Below are 16,646 nucleotides of genomic sequence, written 5' to 3' on the forward strand. Positions count from 1 at the left end.
GTTTTGTTATGAGCCTCTGGTGACATTTTGACACGTGTTTTTTCCGAAGGAGGTAGGCTGTGACTATGGCATCGACTCAAACGCAGTAGAGGATCGTTGCGGCGTATGTTTGGGTGACGGCACCAGCTGCAAGACGGTCTACAAGTCGTTTGAGGAGGGAGAGGGCTTCGGTGAGTTCAATGCGTAACTGAGCACCTGGAATAGAATCTAGTTTTATTCACAACAATTCAATCATGGAGATCAAGGGCTAAACTCTCAAATTGTACTTTCCCCAAGAGGGCAGTTGCCAGTTATTGATGTATAGTCACCTCATCATATTATTACATATCCAGAATTACAAAATCAAAACAGTGACAACCAAATATATATATATTTATATATATACTGTTGTTCAATGTATTTTATGGGATTTGGTTAAAATAATGCTTGTTATGTCTGTAAAAAGTGAAGAAAAATGACTAGTTGTTATATAGTAGTTTTGCCAGAATGAACAAAACAAAACCATTTGGACAGAAGAATGACGTCAACCGACTCTATTTGCTTTATGCTGGGCACAAAAAAAAGGAAGTGGCCCCCGGGCTTTGAGGCCTAACAATTTATACATAAAGGGCCCTATTTTTGTGCGCAGCACAAGTGTAGCAGGAAGTACAGTCTAACTGTGCTCGCGGGTGGAGTTTTCTTTCTTTGGTATTTTCATAGACGGCGTTTGCGCCGTTGCTGGAGTGAACAATGTAAGTGTCTCATCTCATTCCCTTTAAATTTAGCACAGAAGAGGCGCGCGGTCTACTTGGCGGATACATAAACGGACTTTCTGGAGTTCATACAGGAGATTGGCGCGTGCAAAGTATATTTAAAAATCAACTGCAAGAATATCTCCACTTGCAGTTGATGTAAAGTTGACCACTGTCAAATGGCCACTTGGAGAGTACCTTCCACCGCCGATCGTGCGCCCGTCCGTCTAAGCACTGTGCTGCCTAGACCATATCCGTTCCCTAAATACAATCATTTACGGGTGACCAATCCATGGTGTAGTCCGGCTTTCACCCAAAGTTAGCTGGGATAGACTTCAGCTTCCCCACAATACTGGACAGGATAAGCAGTAGACAATAGTGTCAATTTCTAACTCCATTGTCAACATCACGTGTTTTTCTCCAAGCAATCACCGGTACCCTTTTTGTGATGATATTACAAAAATCTAAAGAAAAAGCAAAATAGTAGACTAAGCTATCAGTAATCAAACTAATTTCTTTGCAAGTGGGCTTTGTTGGAAAGTTTTTACTGGACCTGAGAAGTCATCGTATTATTTTAATTCTGAGCAAGATGGATTCATGAGTTAACACACCTGTCATCTGTTTGTCCTTCTCTTCTTGTCTGGGGCCGTGTGAGTATTTTGCGTAACAAGTGTAACTCACCAACCACATTTGCTGAGCAAAGGTTGCTTAAAAGATGAAAAGACCTTTAAAGCGGAGGTCAACCCAAACATGTTTTTTTCACGAATATGTTCTATGCAAGCCCACCAGTTGAAACAAGGCATTCTGATAAATATTGCGTTTGTGCAATAAGAGTTAATCCACCCCTTTTTTAGCCATCTCAGGGGGCGGCCATTTTGTCACTTCTGTCGACTGAGAATGACATCACAACTGCTCAGGGCTCAGGTAACGACCAATCACGGGTGACCTGTTTTCCGAAGCTGAGTCGTGATTGGTCATTATCAACAACTGTGGCAACTGTGATGTCATTTTCAGTCGACAGAAGTGACAAAATGGCCGCCCCCTGAGATGGCTAAAAGCGTGTGGATTAACTCTTATTCCACAAACACAATATTTATCAGAATACCTTGTTTCAACAAGTGGGCCTGCTGGGAACATATTCTTGAAAAAAAGTGTTTGGGTTGATTTCCACTTTAAAGGATCAAGAATGTCCCTCGTGCCCATGTTCTCTCCCTCCCTTGCTGGGCACTTCCCAGATAAGCAGCCAGATGTGTATCACTTCAAAAGGCCTAGACATAAGCGCAAGACCCCACTGCCCCCTCCTCGGCTGCGCAAACAGAAAGACACACACACCTTCCCACAAACATCATTAAACTCCACAGACCCGCTCACAGTTGCTTGTTCCTCCGCCATTCACAGACAATAAAAAGCAGAGACGGGGCAGTGCCCCCCACGCCGAACACACACATGCCAACCAGCCCCACAGACCGAGCCCACCCTCTATTAAAGATCAGAGGGAAGCTGTGGTAGTCGGGATGTGCGTGCACCAGCAGCCATGGTGGGCCATCCATTACCTCGCCGTGACTCCGACTCCCGTCTCTCGCAGGGTACGTGGACGTGGGGGTGATACCTGAGGGGGCCCGGGACATCCTGGTGAAGGAAACTGAGGAGGCAGGTAACTTCCTGGCTCTGAGGAGACAGGGCTCGGAGGACTACTTCCTCAACGGCAACTACATCATCCAGTGGAACGGGGAATACCAGGCCGGTGGGACCACCTTCTACTACGAACGTAGCGGGAATATGGAAAACCTCACCGCGCCAGGACCCACCAAAGAGCCAGTCGTGCTCCAGGTATGCCCATCCAATGGCACTGCTTGAAGTGTGTCAAGACAATTGTGTGTAACAAAAACCGGTTTGAACCGGAAAACCGTTTTCTGATTGAAAAGGCGCGAGTACATCAAATCAGACCGAATCGAAACGTTTCACTTTGAAATGTATCGAGACGCAAGTGGGTCGTCCTTTATTGGAGAGATATACCTTAGAAGGAATTTTCACGTTTACAGTGCTGACAAATTCACTCGAATGTCTGTTAAATAACAACAAAAAAGTAATTGCATCACACACTACCGAACTGAGCCATACTACATGGAATCGAATCGTAACTCACTGAGTCGAACCGAATCGTTCCACTTTCAAATCGAACGGCCCTTGAATCATTTCGCACCTAACCTATCAAAAACCGTATCGAATCGTTGTTTGCGGAGAGATGCACACCCCTAATGTATAAGAAAGCCATCACAGGGAGCGGCCATTTTGTCACTTCTGTCAACTGAAAATGACATCGCAACTGCTCAGGGCTCAGGTAACGACCAATCACAGCTCAGCTTCAGAAAACAGGTCAGCCGCGATTGGTCATTACCAGATAGAAGCACTGACCTTTTAGCAAAGTTTTGCATCTGTTTAAGAAGATAAACTGACAAAAGTCCCTCCTGATTCTTTGCATCATAGTCCATGCGATTGTCCAGTTGTTGTTCCAGGAGAAGAACCCTGGCCTCAAGTACGAGTACACTATTAGGAAGAGCAAAGAGACAGGCAATGAGGTCATCAAACCAATTTACCGGTGGAGACATGGCGCATGGACAGACTGCAGCACCACCTGTGGACAAGGTCGGTCTAGTGTTTAATATGCAAGATGTTGTATCTTTAGCTAGTCCGTGTATTACTTTGCCTTTGATTTAGGCATCAACTGATAAAACTCAGAGCACAGGTGTCATTGCGCAAGTACATTGGGGTCAAGTAACAGTACAGTCCGAAGGTTAGATTTTAGTTCTTGATCAAGATCTGATATCTGTTCTGGATCTACAGTGCATGTAATTTTAGATCCAGGCCTTCATCCCAGAGACTCTGTGATGCCTTAGTGCAGTTATGCGCTCTCTTGATGCCCTTCTTTGCTTTCGTTCTGCTTGACTTACATGTTAGTAGGAGGATTGGGATTTATTTGGATAGGCTTAAAGAGGAAAAAAACCCAAACATCTTTTTTCAAGAAATGTGTTCCCAGCAGGCCCACTAGTTGAAACACGGCTTTCTGATTAAAATTGTTTGCGGAATATGAGTTGAGCAACAAAATCCTTGAAGTGACATAATGGCCGCCCCCTGAGATGGCTATAATGGGGTCATTTTAGCCATCTCAGGGGGCGGCCATTTTGTCACTTCTGTCGACTGAAAATGACATCACAACTGCTCAGGTAACAACCAATCACGGCTCAGCTTCAGAAAACAGGTGAGCCGTGATTGGTCATTACCTGAGCCCTGAGCCGTTATGTCATTTTCAATTGACAGAAGTGACAAAATGGCCGCCCCCAGTGATGGCAAAAACGGGTGGATTAACTCTTATTCCACAAACACAATATTTACCACAATGCCTTCTTTCAACTAGTGGGCTTGCATTTTTATTCTTGAAAAAAATATGTTCTGGTTGACTTGCTCTTTTACTCATTCACTGCCATTGACAAATTAGTCTTTTCACAGACCAGCCATTCAATCCCTGGAATTTATTTATATTTTTTTCAAACATTAGGGTAAATGAGAGTCTCAAAATGTCAAGCAGTGAACGAGTTAAGTGTTATCAGACCTTATAACGTCCTGTCTGTCTGTCTTAGGTGAACAACACCAGCCTGCACGCTGCTTTGAGATGGATGTAGGCGTCGTAGACGAGTCTCTGTGTGACGCACAGGTCCGTCCAGAAGACAGACATCGCAAGTGTAAGAACATGGATTGCCCTGCCAGGTTTGTACCGTCAAATCCTCCTGATGGGTGACAGCCCTCAACAGTCTTTCCACCACCGAGTTTCCGCCCATCCTCAGGTGGTGGGTCGGAGGCTGGCAGCAGTGCACGGCCGCCTGTGGATCGGAAGGTTTGCGCAAGCGTACGGTGCTCTGCGTCCGCACAGTTTCCGGTGAGGAGAGGGTGCTTCATCCTGTGGAGTGCAAGCAGCTCCTGAAACCCAAATCTGTTGTGCCGTGCAATCGAGATGTAACGTGCGGACAGGACTGGCTCGTTGGACTCTGGGAAGAAGTAAGTCGCACTTCCCTCGCCTTCCGATCTCGTTCCAGTATATTGTAATCGGTCTTCTGCCTGCTCTCCAGTGTCCAGTGACATGTGGAGGAGGTGTCCGATCCCGCAATGTGACATGCGCATTAGCGCCCCAAAACACCTGCGACCTCGCTACCAAACCACGCACCAGATCACTGTGCGCTCTGCAGAGCTGCCCCAGCTCGAGTCTTCAGCGACGACCCGGGCCTCCGCCAAAATATCGCCGCATTTACCCGCCAAAGAGACACCCCGCTAAGCCTTCCTCCCCCACCGGGTCTCCCACAAGTACTTCGGCCACAGCTACAACTACGACTGAATCATTAACCTCTAAAATCCCATCCCTTGATTACTATGATGACAATGTTGTGGTGAAGACAAATAAAGGAGGGGAAAATCCAAGCAAAGCAACGACAGAAACAGACGAGGGAGTGGACAGCGAGGACGGCAGCACACCCAATGTGGCGATAAACGTTCCTGGTTATGACTACATCACAGACGAGAGGACGCGAGATGAGGAGGGCATCATAGACCTGGACGTCGGTACTACTTGGTTCAAAAATCCTCTTAAATCAACCACACCAGTGCCGCATGTAATCATCGCACCCACTTTACAAACAAGTGGTCCTGGCCTGCACGCAACCACAGAAGCCGCCACATCCTCCTCCTTCACCCCACGCGCTACTGCCCAAATCAGTCATCGCAGCACTCCTCGCGTCACTCCATACGGCGCCCGGATGCACAGCGTTCCTCTAACTACTCCCATGTTGAAGTCGCGCTCGGTTCCACCCAAAAGCGGCTTCCACACAACGCAGGCTCCCTCCACACCGTTCAGCACTGCGTCGTGGCGTCTGACCACAATAAAGGTTATTAGAACCAAGAAGCCGGCTGTGACCCCCAAGAAAAGCGTCACTGCCGCAAAAAACTCAACCCGGGCCAAAGGTAACCGTTCCAAGAACCAGACTCGCCCGGCTCCCCAACCCACTCAGGGCCAAGGAGAGCCTGTCAGCATGGATGTGTTCTGGCTTGTAGGAAACTGGAGTGAGGTGGGTGCAGAAATTTAGGACCATCATACATTATCCCAATAAAGTGCTATGCCAGAATTTGAAAATGTCACAGGTTTCCATGCAAAACGCTCTGATGTTCTCATGCTGGCCGCAATCCATCAATATTATTTTGAGGCTTTATTATGATTTATTATCACATTAAACTTAAGTTTTTGGAGGGTCATAAAATATGCTTTGCTTCTTCAGCAGTTTAAAACCCAAAGTAGAAAAGGGATCAACGTTTTTTTGTCGCATTAGGCTTAGGGTGTGTAGACGTAACACTTTTATATCACAAAGACATTAAAACGAGAAAGAATCATACATTACCTTGTGTCATTTGTCCTCCCGCCTTCAAGGAACATAGTTGAATTCAAGACTGCGGAAGACCCATTCATTCTGTTTTCAATAGCGCTTCTCCCAGCTGATTTGAAGCGAGAGTCGAGAGTACACCCTGAGCTAGTCGCCGGCCATTTACAGTTCAGATGGCCCGTATGTGTGAATTTGGGTGTCAGTAAACACACCTGTAAACATTACTTTAGTCTGTTATTGCACCGTAGCATTGGAAACTGCAGTCTTATAATCTACAGTCTCCACTTAGCTGATGTGGTTCGTTTTCTCGCTGCACTGAATCTCCTCTTGAATACCATTTGTAAGTAGGGGAGATTCGTTCTCCTCCATTGTTGCTTATTAGCACGTCTTGTTCCAACCGATGCGTTCAGTGCAGCGTGATTTCCAGTTTCATGAGTTATTATTTTGTGGAAAAGCAACTGCCGTAAAAGGGAGAACAGCCAAGCTGCACTGATCCTGTGCCGTGCAAAATTGGCATATGTCTCTTGATAAAGATATAACTACCATGTGTAGCACTGAATGCTATCGGATTTAAAAAGCTGCCCGTTTTCCAGAAAAAAATAGTAGTTATGATGAATTTTTTTTTTTTTTTTCAGAAACAGTTGTAATGTGAGATGTTTTTTTTTTTAAGAAAAGTACTTTGTAAATTGTAATCTTGACAAAAACAATGACATATATTGTGTGGATTAGAAAATGTAATCTTATGAGAATAAAAATCATAGTCCGATATTAAAGTCAAAGATTAACGAGGGAACAAGTGAATTTCAAAAAAAATCTTTATTCTCATATTACACCTATAATTCTAGAAAAGAGGCCTTTATTTAAAAAAAAGAAAAAATTTATTTGGCGGACCCTCCAAGTTATGACTCGTGGACCCCTGAGGGTCCCTGGCCCCTAGTTTGAGAACCGCTTCAGTTACCCTGTATAAAAGGGATAGGAAAACAGGATGAACAGATGGATGAAACCTGTAATTTTCTTCATTGCATGCACTAGACTAGACTTCAACCTAGACGTCTTCTCCCACTCCAGTGTTCAACCACATGTGGAATTGGTGCAATATGGCGAAAGGTCACATGCAGTTCCCAGAAGGACGAGGACTGTGCCAGCACCAAGAAACCCGAGCCTGCTCGCACTTGTCATCTTCAGCCATGTGCCACCTGGCAAAGCGGCAGCTGGAGCAAGGTAATATCCACCAGGACTTGAATCCCATACTTGTCACCTGTCTGTGCAAAAGAACTGCGCTGTTGTCCGCAGTGTCCAGAGAACTGTGCAGCGGTGGCGAAGCGGTACCGCGATGTCCAATGTGTCGATTCCCAAAATCACCGTCCTCTCAGGCCTTTCCACTGCCAGGCGGTGTCCAGCAAACCCGTCAGTACTTTGACTTGCCCCCACAAGGCCTGTGTGGACTGGAGTGTGTCACCGTGGGGACCCGTATGTGTCTTTGTTGTATCAATGCTCGATGCAGTCTGCTCAATACAAAGACTCATGGATGTGTGTGTCTACCTCAGTGCTCCGGGAGCTGTGGTGAGGGAATGCGTGAGCGATTGGTCTACTGTCCAGTGCCTCAAGGTTGTGGAGCTGCACCGAGGCCAAACAGCACAGAGTCATGCAGCTTGAAACCTTGCGCCAACTGGAGGACAGAAGAGTGGGAGCAGGTCTGTGACAGTTGATCAACTACAAGCAGTGGTGGAAAGTAACAAAGTACAAATACTGGTACTTTGTTACTGTATTTCAGTGTTTTGTGTCAGAAATCTGTACTATACTAAAGTTGAGGATGATTTTACTTTTACTCCCTGCATTTCAAAAGTGATATCTGTACTCAATACTCGTTACTTTGTCAGGCTCAATTGCAAAACCCTTATTTCAGTTTTTTTTTTTTTTTCCTCCAGGGGTAGCTAAAATGGCGCCCAGTGTATCAGAACTTGAGCACCTTCATTTACATCAGTGGTGATCCGGTGCAATTATGAATTATTATTACTTGGCTCATTTCTACCACTACACCGTGCCGTTAGCTAGCTAGCTAGCTATGCCTACACCCAGAAATACCACTTTGCAAAAAGGTGTGGTTATGTACTGTAAATTCCCAAGGAAGGAGGTGAAGCCGCAGATGAGCCTGACGCCCATCTACCGGCCAGGAGGAACCCCGGAAGGCTAACTGGTGGCTAGCACCCAGTGGAACACATTCCAGCCACTGGATGCAAGACAATACTGGGCAAGAAGTAACATACAGAAAAAATACAAGTCAAGGACTATTTTTTCAGTTATCATTAATTAATCACTTTTTGTTCCAGGAACACTATGTCAGCGCATTTTCTTTTTCTTTTTTTTTTTTTTTTTTGATAGCATAAAAGTCGAGACAGTGCTAGCAAGCTCTTAAACAACAACATGCGACGTGACATTTTTTTTTTCTTCTTCCCGGTAGGCTACAAGCACTATGTAAGTTAATGAAAGAGGGTAACAATTTTGTGTGGGGAGGTTTTTTCTTTTCTTTGTAAGTCATCTCAACGACTCTTATACAGTATATAAACTGACACTGAAAATGAATGTTTACTTTTTAATGTTGTACTCAAAGTAGAGTACAGCCTCAACCTTTTGTTTTCACACACATATCTGTACTTTTTCTTCAATACTAAACTGTGGGTACTTTCTCCACCTCTGACTGTAACAAGGATTTTACGTCATAAAAGGAGGCTGCTGGTTCGAAAAGTATGTCATAACTTTGCAGTGCTCCGTGAGCTGCGGCGGAGGTCAGCAGCAGCGTGATGTCATCTGTGTGAATGTCGAGGATTCTGGTGTCATGCCAGACAGCCTCTGCGAGAATATGTCCAAACCAGAAGTGCTCCGAAAGTGCAATATGCAGGAATGCTGGACCCCTACAGGTTTGTTACACAACTCTTGCTTTTCGATTCCTTGGGACTGCAATAATAAATGATCCTCATTCCTCCTTTGTTAGGCCCAGTGTGCAGGAAGAACACAATGTCCTCTCGCTTCTGTGACAAGTTGAAGCTGCTGGGCCGATGCTCTCTCAGGTCGGTGCAAAGGCAGTGTTGTAGCACCTGCAGGTCTTAGACGGGTACGCCCTCTCTTGCTGTGCCTCCCTCCTGCAGCTACTTACTGGATTTCATGACAACACATGAAACTGGTCAGCAACATGGAACGTTTGACATGCACTGGAACCTTTAAAGTCCAACACAGTCGGTTATGGAACACTGGTCGACCTCCAGTTTGAGTGGATTCAGAGTATTTTCTCATGAGAAATAATGGAAACAGAAATACTAACCAGTTGAGGGGCGTGGAGGGATTTGCAGTGATAAAACTGATAGCAAGATTTAAATAATGTACCGGTGGTCTTAATTTACTACCAACCCCCCAACCCCCGGTCTCTGGCCATAGCCACGCCCCTCACTAATTTACATGAGCACAGTTCTCAAACATGGCCGTTCATAACAGCACACGATTATGAAAGTGCGTGGTTGTGATAGTCACAGATTGCAATGCTAAGCTAGCATTAAAACTGTAAACAAACCGACGTTAGCTACTGCTGCTACATTGGTAGAATGTGATATGAGGATTGGAGTGTTACTGTAACACAAAATGTTATCGGTTTGAAGTTTTGTTATTTTTTTTTTAGAATGCACAGTAAATTGAAAATCAGAAGAAATTAACATACCAGTGGAGCAGAAATGTTGCTAATTCTGTCACTTCTGCACTCAGGTGCCTGATGTCCCTCTGCTCTTCTGTTTGTTAGGCTTATACTAGTTGTTGGAAAACGACAAACATGCATTTTTATATTTTCTGGTAGTGGCTATTCCACCGTAGTTTCAGCAAAGCTCCCGAGCTTGACACCTTGTCAGTCAGTCATGCCTTCTGTCTCCGATTGGTTGTTTTTCCTCGGGCAAGATGGTTCCTTGAAAATCAAATTAGTCGTTTCAAGATGGGGCCTCGGAGGGCTGATTTTTTTTTTTTTTTTTTTTTTTTTTCCTTTTTTTTTTCCAGATCGTTTGACCTATCTACTGTCAGGTTATACGGGCAGTTTTAAACAGAGCTGGGCATCGTCTGTCGGGTTTGAAATATAGACGGTAATTCGTAGACGGACTAAAGCATAGACCAATGCCCATCTCTGGTTTTAAAAATATGACAAAGTGTTTATTGAGTGGAAATTGCAAACTCCCGCTTTAGGTAAAATGTAAAAATGTTAACCCTTAAGTTACTAATGTGTTTATGGATGTGGATGTCACTTGCCAGTTGAAACTGTCCGCTTTAAATTCCATTTATTATTATTATTATTATCACTATTATTGTTTTTACAGGTTTATTCTCATCTTAGCCATATTGTACTGAGCAACTTGGTGTACCACTTATTTTCAGTTCTATGGTTGTCATGCCATTGGCAACCCGGTGGTCTAGTATGAGGTTCTTTAAAGACTCTAAATTGTCCATAAGTGTGAACATGAGTGTGAATGCTTGTTTGTATATATGGTGACCAGTCTTGGATGTACCCCACATCTTGTCTGAAGTCAGCTGTTTGGGGTTCCAGATCACTCGCGAGCGCTGTAAAAATTGGATGGATAGACTTGACATCGTTATGTTGTAACGTCACAACAAAGCCAAAGGAAATACAGAAAGGTTGATTGGCGCTTCCGAATTGCCAATAGTTTGACCTGTAAACCATTGGGCTTTAGAGGTTCCACTGTATTTTCATTTAGAATACTGAATAATATTTGCAGATTTAATTGTGTAAATCGGGGTACACGAGTAGTGATTTTTAACACCTTCAACCAATTTCTAAATTGTATTGCGCCCACAGAGTGCAGTTTACTCGAAAGGAGCAACACAACACGTCATCAAATCTCCACCACACAATCCTGAACTGGCTTTTGACAACACGCAATTATTTGTCCTTTTGCAATCGGAAACATTGAATAGGCGTACTTTTTACGATTGTTAGCCCTGACAGTTTTACAAGCAGATTGGGAATGAAAAATCACTCTGAACTCACCTGACAACACGGGATAATTGCTTGGGATAATCTTTTAGAGACATCCAGTAACCGGGCCTTTGCAGGTTTCGATCGCAATGGAGGGAAAATTCAAATTTGGCCTAATCGTCAGCATTTGTGTACCCCGCTTAATGAGGTCATATTGAGTGATATCATCAAGAGTGGAACATGTTTTGGTCAATTCATCAATGAATGCGAAAGGTGCAATTCAAGAGTGCTGCAGTTGACTTTGACTTGCTGATAAATGAACTGATGTATACCAACTTTCAGGACGGTGCTTTATCATATATGCAAAATACATGTTCTATTTTAAACTGGTACAAGCAGAATGTACTAAATGATATTTTTACCTCTTTTTTTTTTATACTGTTAATAGCAACAACATGCTCATTTAGCATCGTATTCTTAATTGTGCTTTTCAATGTTGCGTTGGCACTGTGTGTGTGGGGGGGGGAAGGTTTTAATTGTACTTCTGCCGAACTCTGTAGTTGAACTGTGGTGCTCCTCTGGCGTGAAAGTGACCAATGACAAAGAGGCGTTGCAGGTCATCCCTCTCAGGTCCCTCAAAGGATGGCTAGTGTGTTGGCGTGATCTTGTACATACCAACGTCAGGCATGTGGTTCCACAACAATAAATGTGACCATTAAAAACTCCGGCGCTTTGTGACGTCTTTGACTTGGGAGGCCATTGTTGCCTGAAATGCTGCAGTATGTGTAACAACAGCCTGAGCAGCGCTTGGCTCAGGTTGAGGGATCGGTTTCATCTGGCCCACATTTTGCCTCCCCGGTTCCTCTGCGCCAGATTACGGGACACGGAATGACGCAGCACCACCTCATGCGCTTCCGCCGCTGTCATTCAAGACCACGAGTTGAGTTAGTCAGCAGTAATGGAAGGAGTAACGCAATGCTGAGGCGATGTGGAGCATAGAGTCCTCCAAACAAACAGTGACTGTGCATGTGTGTGTGTTTGTTACCATGATGAAGCGAAAGGCACCTGTCTGCATTACCTAACACCAGCTCTTGTTGTGTTATGTCACCAGGTTTTGCTTCATCTGTCCATGATTGCGCAATAAGACTTGAACAAGTAACGATTTTTTGTAGCGGCCGATAATGTGATGAAAATGCAGTCGAAGGCGATGCATCGATAACATGCAAAAATTTTTTTTCAGCAAGTAGAGCGGCCCCCAACCCTTTTTTTGCACCACAGAATGGTTTCACATAAAGACACACTGTAATTCGCTGGACTAGCATAAAAGAAATTGAAACAAATGTTTAAAAATACAAGTGGCCATAACGCTAGTTATAGTTTAACAAGCTGATTTGAGTTCCATAGCATAGCGTGTTGTAACATCGTAGGGAGACTCCAGAAAATGAAGCATTTCTCTAGTTTGATGCTCCTATTATACTTGCGCTTTTATTTTTATGGTAGTTGAGGACAAACTTGCCGTGGGCCTCATTTTTGGCATAACATTTCCACACACTTGTAGCATCCATACGTCCGTATAGTCTACTGACGTCAGTGTCGTAAATGGAGCATTTAATAATGTCATAACAATGTCAACGGCAATTTATTTTTACACCGCTTTATAAATGTTCCCGCTCAGGTTACATTTAGCTCTCTCCATCAGCTGACAACTTATTTTGCAATAACAAAAATGAGGGGTGCAAAATGTGCATTTTTTTTTATGGATAGACCATATTTTTCCTAAATTACAGTAACTGAACTGCATGAAACAAGATTTACGTTATTTTTTTTAACGTGCTCACTGTTACCTTAGGCGTAAGTCATATATTGGCTAATCCAGTATGGTTACATACCTGACTAACTGATGCATACGTCAGAGGACAATTACATGTTGTTTAGTTGTCATTATTGTATGTTAGCATGATTATGCAAAAACAACTGAGCCAATTTCACTTCAGAGGTTGGAGACATGGGCTGTTTATTTGTGGTGCATATCCATTTATAGGTGCTGATCTGCCATTTATTTGTCATTTGTCCGTCTTTCATAAGTAAAGCAGAATTGCAGGCATAATGTGTGTACAAGTACATCCCAAAAATACAATGTCATGCAAAACTTGCAATTAATATATTTCGGTTGTTCAAAAAGTGAAGCTCATATTGATTCATCACACACTGTTTTTTTTAAATTATTTTAATGATAGACAAAAACTCAAAATTGGCAAAAAAAAAAAATTGAACATTATATAAGAAACAATCAACGTGATATAAGTATAGAAATTAGGTAAAAAATGACCTCTGTGTGAAGTATTTCCAAATGTGTATAACGGTCTAATAATGAGTTTTCATTTTTAAATATTCAACTATAGAAATTGAACTTTTCTACCATATTCTAATTCAAGTGTCAATAAGAAGGTTAGCTCAAATTACACTGTTTTGATGGGGGGATAAATCAGCAAAGTCAGAGAAAGCGATTAAGGTCCCATTTTGAGATCTCAAGTACTATTAAAAACACAACATTTGAATGTAATCCATTTGACAGACAACTAAGAGACCAATATTGGATTACATTGAATTACATTTCGATGTGATTTTTGTTTGGATTTTTGTGGCTTGTTTGTGACATGGATTCCGAACGAAGGACCGGTCCGCTCAAGGGATGTTTAACTGAAAAAAAATGTGAATAGGACATTGAACGAGGTAAGTGGATTATATGTATATACTGTATGTATAAATATATGTATGTATAAATATATGTGTGTGTGTGTGTGTGTGTGTGTGTGTGTGTGTGTGTGTGTGTATATATATATATGTATATATATATATATATGTATATATATATATATATATATATATATATATATGTGTGTGTATATATATGAGAGAGAGAGAGAGAGAAATTAATAGAACGTCTCTCGTAAATTGTCTATTTGCAGACTTTGTAATAACAGTGTAAAATCACCACGTCATCTTGCCATCGATAGACCAAGTTGCTGCATAAGCCAGATGAAGGCCAAGCACTGATGACTTGATCCAGTGTGTGACCTGTAAGTAAATTCCTTTGTCCTGTGGAAGCTGACACTCAGCAGGGCGCTGTGATGTAAGCCTGTCCAGATAACGTGACAACCGTCCATTGATCATCGCAAAGCAGGAAACTGCAACCTTGTAGGTTACCAGACACCCCAACAACATAACACAACGGCTGGGGACACATTAAATATTTATATATGATGACCGACAGAAAAAAATAAGAAGGCCTAGGTACGGATACTCTTTTTGCATCTCCTATTTGCAAATAACCACTTGCCTACCTAACGAGCAACTGCTCACTGAAGAACACATATCTGCCTATTTTTGTGCTCTTTGTGTAATGCCTCAAATTGCGCCCAAACGCCCTGCTACTTCTCAGGCGCAATTGTTAGCGGAGAAGTAGCTAGCGTTGGCCACCAGTTAATAACAACTGGATTGACAATGAACAGCAGCTTTGAAAAGGCAGAATGGTAAACTTCTCAAGATGATGCAGAGAGGTAATTGTTTCCAATAATGCCACGGAGTATTTATGCGCATGCGCATGCCCCGCGGCATTGGGGGAGAGAAGACGAGCGTAAATCATGCACTGCAGACATAATGGAAGCATACGATTACGAATGAATAATGTTTACTTAATATTTGAACTGATTTGTATTGGTATGAAAAAAAAAGATTCACGTTTGTTTTAAAAAACAAAAACAAAATGATGCAGAGCGAGGTACAGCTTCAGAAAACATGTCAGCCGTGATTCAGCCCCGAGCAGTTGTGATGTCATTTTCAGTCATTTCAGAAGTGACAAAATGGCCGCCCCTTCAGATGACTAGTGGGCTTGCATAGAACATATTCTTGAAAAAAATATGTTTGGGTTGACTCCTCTTTAAGTGTATGGTCAACATCAAATCAGGCCAAGCCACGGACTCTGTGAGTGTGATGTGAAAGGGAACGATAGCCAATTAAGAAGAGACCCGAAGCTCGTGCTGTTGCCCGAAACAAATTGAGCAACTGGTTGTGTTACGTATTAGAATAACAAACAGGTGTCACACTCGAGGCCCACGGGCCAGATCCGGCTCTCCAGTTCATTTTATGTGACCAGTGAAAGTTTACCACAATTATTCCTTGACTTGTGTTCAAAACTAGCTATAAAAATGATAATGATCAAATGGGCGGGCTCCCACATGGTACATATTAGGTAAGGGTGGGAAAAAAGCATAACTGCCTCTTGCTGTCGCCACACGCCTAGTCCGTAAATCAGGGGTCACCAACCTTTCTGAAACCAAGAGCTACTTCTTGGGTACCGATTATGGGAAGGGCTACCAGTTAGATACACACTTCAGAATTTTCATTTACAGTATGAGAACACGCTGAGCATGTTAATTATTTCTCACAATAATTAGGAAACATAAATATCAATATGCAACATTACTTCTGTAAATACCTGCCACTGTTTACATTTTCAAATAATCACTTCTACAACATTCCTGGATAATCACAATGTCCCATCATTGGTGAGCAACTTTCGGAACAGGCCCATGGGCTACTCGCCTGGTCCTTGGGGGCTACCTGATGCCCGCGGGCACCACGTTGGTGACCCCTGCCGTAAACAAACACATTGTGGCTCACCTTCTGATCAGCATATACAGAGCTCTGTAGATTGATCCAAAGCAATAACGCATGCCGTTATAAATTGGATTTAGGTTTTAGAGCATAATAATTCACTCGTCTGCATCATCAAGATAAATGATGATGCCGTTTCCTAAAAAGTAAAGATTTATGGGTTTTTTTCATTCAGTCATTTTAAATGTCATAAGTCTGTTCCTGTTTACACAAAACATGGAAAAATGAGAACCGAACCCCATGGGCTTAAATCCGAGGACCAACCAACTTAACTGGCATTTTTGACATACACCCCTAGTGATTATTAGGGGCGGGGGGGGGGTCTGTTGTGTTTTATTTTTTTCATTCATTTTTCTTAACTATAACAACCTTGATGATTGCACATTTACTGTTATATGGTTTCATCGATACAACCAATCCCAGGGCAGCGATAGGTTTGACCACCTCCCTGGTATAATATGACTCCCAGTTTATTCACCACATTAAAAATGGCAAATGGAAGAGTTTGAAAAACGCAATTTAGCTACCACCTAAGCTAACAGTTAGCCTAGCTTCTTATCTCCTATCTCTTCGTCTAATACTTCTCTTCTTCGAATTGTCTGACAGGGCATCCAGACTGCCTCTCACAGGTCAGTCTTGGTACTGCGACAGACATCTGGATATTGGGACACCTGCAATTGTCGATGGAGATATCGTTAGGTGCGGGGTGTGTGCCACTACAGCACACACATGATGATTACTTTCCTTGTCATATGTGAGGTCTCTGGCGTTTGAAAAAAAAAAAAAAATCAGTTAACACATTCAAAATTGCTGTGTGTGTTCCCCACTTTACATGTTCTGCCCTATTCG

General features: G+C 42.9%; 1 protein-coding gene across 1 annotated transcript in view; it reads left to right on the forward strand.

The window, feature by feature from the left end:
* The window catches only part of LOC147147396 (A disintegrin and metalloproteinase with thrombospondin motifs 12-like), a 29,416-nt gene extending 17,571 nt beyond the window's left edge, over nucleotides 1-11,845 (forward strand). The window contains exons 14-24 of the mRNA XM_086031298.1: nucleotides 50-170; nucleotides 2,317-2,561; nucleotides 3,236-3,377; nucleotides 4,370-4,496; nucleotides 4,574-4,784; nucleotides 4,856-5,845; nucleotides 7,223-7,375; nucleotides 7,448-7,624; nucleotides 7,702-7,848; nucleotides 8,919-9,072; nucleotides 9,147-11,845. Coding sequence (XP_085887424.1) covers nucleotides 50-170; nucleotides 2,317-2,561; nucleotides 3,236-3,377; nucleotides 4,370-4,496; nucleotides 4,574-4,784; nucleotides 4,856-5,845; nucleotides 7,223-7,375; nucleotides 7,448-7,624; nucleotides 7,702-7,848; nucleotides 8,919-9,072; nucleotides 9,147-9,262 — 2,583 coding nt within the window. The 3' untranslated portion in view covers nucleotides 9,263-11,845. The remainder of the gene's footprint in view (nucleotides 1-49; nucleotides 171-2,316; nucleotides 2,562-3,235; nucleotides 3,378-4,369; nucleotides 4,497-4,573; nucleotides 4,785-4,855; nucleotides 5,846-7,222; nucleotides 7,376-7,447; nucleotides 7,625-7,701; nucleotides 7,849-8,918; nucleotides 9,073-9,146) is intronic.
* The last annotated feature ends 4,801 nt before the right edge of the window (nucleotides 11,846-16,646 follow it).

Source organism: Filicampus tigris, chromosome 5 (genome assembly GCF_054856515.1).
Source record: "Filicampus tigris isolate MCC_2025a chromosome 5, RoL_Ftig_1.0, whole genome shotgun sequence".
NCBI lineage: Eukaryota > Metazoa > Chordata > Actinopteri > Syngnathiformes > Syngnathidae > Filicampus > Filicampus tigris.